The following is a 5,351-nucleotide window of genomic DNA, read 5'->3' as shown; positions in this document are numbered from 1 at the left end:
ACGACCTCCTGTGTTAGGCGAAAAGCCGGTGTCTGCGGTCATGGCAGAGCTCTGTTTTGCTGGCTGTTATGTATATTATGTATATTTATTTATACATATATATAGTTATGGGTACATTTCTGTTTACGAATATTTGATTAAATTGCGTAATGTGTCTAATCGGTACAAACCGATCGTTGAAACCTCATTACTATCGAACAGGTAGATATAAGTTAGTTGCAGTGGGAGGGAGTGGAAATTAAGCGATATGGTGCGCTGAATTGAAAAAAAAATTGACCATAATTAGTTATTTTTTTTTTGCTATTATATTATTACCATAATATATATCAAATATATCAAATATATCAAATATAATATGTATCATACTTGCATGACAATAAACAAAACAATAAATAACAAATAAACAGGATATAATAATTAAAATAATGGTAAAACAAACTAGTGTTTCAGTACGTGAATATAACTTCGATGGTTTATCCTTGCTTCTTTTTGCTGTATCCATATTTCTTGTGGTGCTTGTGTCCTCCTTTCTTGCCGTAGTCTTCGTGATGCGAATGATGTTCATCGTGGCCCTTTTTACCCTTGTGCCCCTTGTGTTCTTTGTCGTAGTGACCCTTCTCTTTGTGTCCCTTCTTGCCATATTTGTCTGCATGGTGTCCCGACTTGTGGTGTCCACCCTTCTTGTGCTTGCCTTCCTTGTTCGCGTGCTTCTTGTGGTGCGCGCCGTGTTTCTTGTGGTGCCCACCCTTGTGGAAGTCGTCGTAGAACTTGTGTTCTTTGTGGTACTCGTCCTTGTGGAACTTATTGTGGTACCCTTTTGTTTTGTGCCCCTTCTTGTGGCCCTTCTTTTCACCAAACTTAGCCCCCTTGTGACCCTTCTCCCCCTTGTGATGATGACCGTACTTTTCGGCTTCATCGTGTTTCTTCTTTTTATGGCCACCTTCCTTCTTATAGTGGCCTTCGTGCTCCTCCTTGCCGTGCTTACCCTTGTCACCTTTGTCGAAGTGATGTTTAGTCTTGTAGCCTTTGTCGGCCTTGTGACCCTTCTTCGAATGTTTTTCGGACTTTTTCTTCGATCCACCACCTTTGGACGACTTGGACGACTTTTTCTTCTTCTTGTGGGATGCGGCCACCGCCTGATCTTGTGCCAGGGGCGCTAACGCGGACGACGGCGGCGGCAGTACCACCGCAGACGACTGATGTTGGGAAGCGGCCACCGCCTTCGGGTCATCGCCTCCCGCCGCCGACGTGGCAGTAATGGCGGTGGCGGCAACCGTCATCGGCAAGGTGATCATCGTGGTTTCATCGGCCGGTTCGATGGGTATCTTGCGCGAATAACCGGACCTCGCGAATATCGCGAAGCACAGAGCGAAATACACCAACAGCTTGGTGGGCCCCATGTCGACTGTATGAGCGACCAACCAATTATGATATTATGATGTATACGCACCGCATGTATGTATAATACGAACTATCTGAAACGACAATATTTTGACGTATAAAATATTATTGCTATTAAGTCTGCAGGCGACCTGCGGTTGCGCACGCGATCGACGACCGATCACTACTGACAGTCGAACCGTGTGCCCCGTTCATATTTATAACGCTTGCGACACCGCTTCGGATGCTCCGTGCCAGTTACGCTTTCACGCTTGTCGAGTATCGCTGTGTACCGTGGTATAAGTATACGCAGCATCGGGTGACTCGGTGTTACCGCTGCCGCCGGAGCCAATCAGCCATTTCTGCGGCGGCGCAGTCCCGCTCTTCGCGGCCCAGACCACAATACGAAACAATATGTGTGTAATAAGATAGTATACCAACACATCATACCTATTTTACAAGAGACCAGCTGACCTGCAATGCATTGCCATGGAATATATTTTTTTAAATAAAAGAAAATAATATAAAATGTATTGTTTGTTGTTCAAAATAATGCGTAGGTAAGCTAGGACATCGTACTCGGAAACCGATTTAGACAATGTAATACTTACCGAGGGTTTCATATAGTATGAATTGATTTCCCATTTTAGAATACATTATTAAATACCTATATTGGTATGTGCATTATTAAAATATTAATGCTGCTCACAGGTGTAGAATGCTACCGTTTCGACAAAATAGCAGGTACCAAGTTGTGTTCACCCGGAGATGGGTGATGCCTAGATGGAAAATCCAACTGCGATGGATCTAGTAATAACTGTAGGGCCCGGATTTTTATGTGAACATTTTTGTTAAATATGCACGTATAAATGCACTTAAAAATTCAAAATTTAAAAATATAGTACTAAGTGAAAAAAAATACAATTTAAATATCATTTTTTTTAATGTGTATAAAGCATAAAAATATGTATTAATTATTGAATAAATACCAACATGATGTAACAAAATGTGTTTTTAAATTACCAAATTGAAAACTTCAATGACTGTAGCGTAGAATCACCTTGTATTTCGAAAAACTTCTTTCCACGTCTGCTGACACAATGGGTGCGTATTTGAAACAAGAAATATCTTCTGGTGACAACTCTGCAGGGTCTTCATCATCGTTTCTTGTTTCACCACTTATAAATTTATAAATTTTTTTTCTTTGCGATAATCCGCGATTTTTTGATACTTCTTCCGATAGTTTAAATTTAGAATATTCAATACCTCGTCCTCCTTCACTCAATTTATTTTCTACATTTTGAACCAATTTTAGACTTTTTCCAAGATTGACACCCGATTTTTCTAGACACGTGATGGTGTCTGTTATGCATTTTAAATTTGATAGAATTATCGAAAGTTCATTTTTGATCTAGTTATCATTATATAATTGTTGTGCATTTTGAATAGACTTTTCATAATTCGGGTTAAATGTGTCTATAACTTCTTTGACTTTGTCAAAGTTTTTACCATAATAAAACGCGGCATCAAGCCATGTTTCCCATTGGGTAATAATAGGTTGTGGGGGTAAACTTAAGTTTGGACATTTTTCTTTAAAAGTACCCGACTAGGTGCTTCAAAAATTTTTTTTTGTGTTTGATGTCAACAAATCAACATTTGAGTATTTATCCATAAAAGCTTCTGATAATCTATGAAACCTATAGGCCATACAAGTAATATGGATTAGTTTAGGATGAAATACCTTAAGCGCATGTCCAAATTTTACCTTAAAGGAGCGGCGTCTGTGACATACAATAACACTTTGTTATGCAATACTTTTTCATACCATAATATACTCATTGAATCATTGAATAATTTTGAAATTGTTTGAAAATTTGTCTTTTCTAAATGTTCAACAGTTAAAACAATCGGTTTTGTTGAATTTTCAGAAGACAGAGAACTAATTATTACACTTGAGACATATCGTCCTTGGACGTCAATAGTTTCGTCTATTGATACCCAAATAGAACTATTCCCTATTTCCTTCCTCATCTCACGTAATACGTCTTCGTAACATAATACGGAACATAGTTTGTCCGTACAGTCGATTCATCGGGTAATTTTAGTTTAATATACTTTTCAAAAATATTGTTAAATTCTGCGTTTTTTAATTTCCATAAAGGGATATCATTTGCTGCCATAAACGTTGTTACATCATTGTTAAACTCATTTACATGTTATTGGTTATTTGTTCTAGCTTGAGTAAACGATTTTTGAATAAATTGTCGACTGACCTATTCTTTATTAGATTTTGACTTATAGTTGCCGATGTGTTTTGAAGTTTCTAAATGTTGTGTAACCTGTGATTTTCTATTACATGACACGTTGATACCACAACAAATACAAAATAATACACCTCTGTCTATTTTAAAGATGCCTGGATATTCGGTTACATAATAATGTACTTTATTTGCCTTTGGTATTTTTTCAAATATTGATAATTGATATTAAGAAAAGAAAACCGTGGACACGCTACACCGGCGAACAACAGCCAGTAACTAATATTACTATAATATTATGTTATCTTAATCGCATGTCCAAGAAATCAGATTACGATATATATATATATTTATCTATAAGATAACGTCCATACCCCTGTCACGGAATGTCTTTTAATAAAATATTTTGTTTTATTCGGTCGAATTATATTTGTCAGGAACGTCGGCGATCTGGCAAAATCGGAATGTACATCAAATTTTGGGTACAATTTAAAACATTTTATTAAGTATAATAGTATTAATATGCACATTTTATGTAATTACCCCGAAGTATGCAATTATTTTGCATTTTAATGCAAATATGCAAAAGATGTAAAAAAAAATTAACAGTAGAATCTACGTTTTACGAAACTTCAAGATATTTAATCAGAATTATTATACTTCAAATGTAGAAGAATATGCATTTGCATAAAAATCCGGGCCCTAGTAATAAGTAACAATTTTTCTGTTATATTACAAACAAAAAAATATTCAATTTTCTTGAGCCAAAGCAAGATGCATACGTGAGCCACCCTATAGTATCATATGCGGGTTGGCAAATGAAGCTATATGGACACTCCCCTATATAGTCTCACAAGATATGTGAATATGTGTACAATATTTGGAGCTAATTTTATTGTTTAGTATAGTTCTCAAGTCTATAGGCCTCATCCAAACGTGTTTCCAAGTTATTATTATGGATAAAACAAAACAACAGTATACTCGTTATTGTCGTGACTCTTGGATATACTGTAAATCGCATAGCCGGATGACTTAGGAGTTAGGACATCTAAATAGTTGTCCTACTCGTCAAGACGCATTCTTGCTGGTCCTGTCGAATGTCATCCCGCGGTCTAGATTTACTTCCTCAATTAAACCGTTTAGCTATTCACCCCCTTTCCCATCGTAACAGAAATACTACCTAGATACTGTTAGCACCGTAGTTGAGGGCAGTTGTGATCGTGTCGAAGATACGGCCGTTTGAAGGTGATATCACGCCTACGAGTGTGGTATGGTCACTGTAACTCAATGGGTGGCGGAGTGGGGACATTTATGAAACGCACCATGTGAGACGTATTATGACATTTTTTAAATTATTTAACCTTACCATTGGTAAAATTATACTAAAAATTTAAAACGGCAAGATTTTCGAGTACACATTTTGGTTATTAAATGTATCCTACGTGGTTTGTTTATACATTGCTTTATTGCTCAATTACTGCAGCTCGATAATGTGGCTTAGAGAATATGCATACTTGAATTTATTTTTTTAATAAGTACCCATCGTAAATCACATGGCTGTGCTGAAAGTAATGTTTAAACAAATCTCTTCAGTATTTACAAACAATACAATAATAGTACAGGTAGCTCAGATGGAATAATATATCGTTAAAATCGAACTCGACAAATGTAATAGAAAACACATCGTACACAGAGTTTTATAGAAATGATGAA

The 5,351-nt window shown here is 36.7% G+C and overlaps 1 protein-coding gene across 1 annotated transcript; it reads right to left on the bottom strand.

Moving 5' to 3' along the window:
- Positions 1–393: 393 nt before the first annotated feature.
- Positions 394–1,558, bottom strand: LOC111034072 (histidine-rich glycoprotein-like). The gene has a single exon (XM_022315102.1). The coding sequence runs from the start codon at positions 1,398–1,400 to the stop codon at positions 474–476; it is 927 nt and encodes a 308-aa protein (XP_022170794.1). The 5' UTR covers positions 1,401–1,558; the 3' UTR covers positions 394–473.
- Positions 1,559–5,351: the final 3,793 nt, after the last annotated feature.

The sequence above is a fragment of the Myzus persicae genome, unplaced genomic scaffold (genome assembly GCF_001856785.1).
Source record: "Myzus persicae strain clone G006 unplaced genomic scaffold, MPER_G0061.0, whole genome shotgun sequence".
NCBI classification, from domain to species: Eukaryota; Metazoa; Arthropoda; class Insecta; order Hemiptera; family Aphididae; genus Myzus; species Myzus persicae.
Note: the sequence above shows the minus strand (reverse complement) of the source record. Positions and strands in the feature narration are given on the sequence as shown.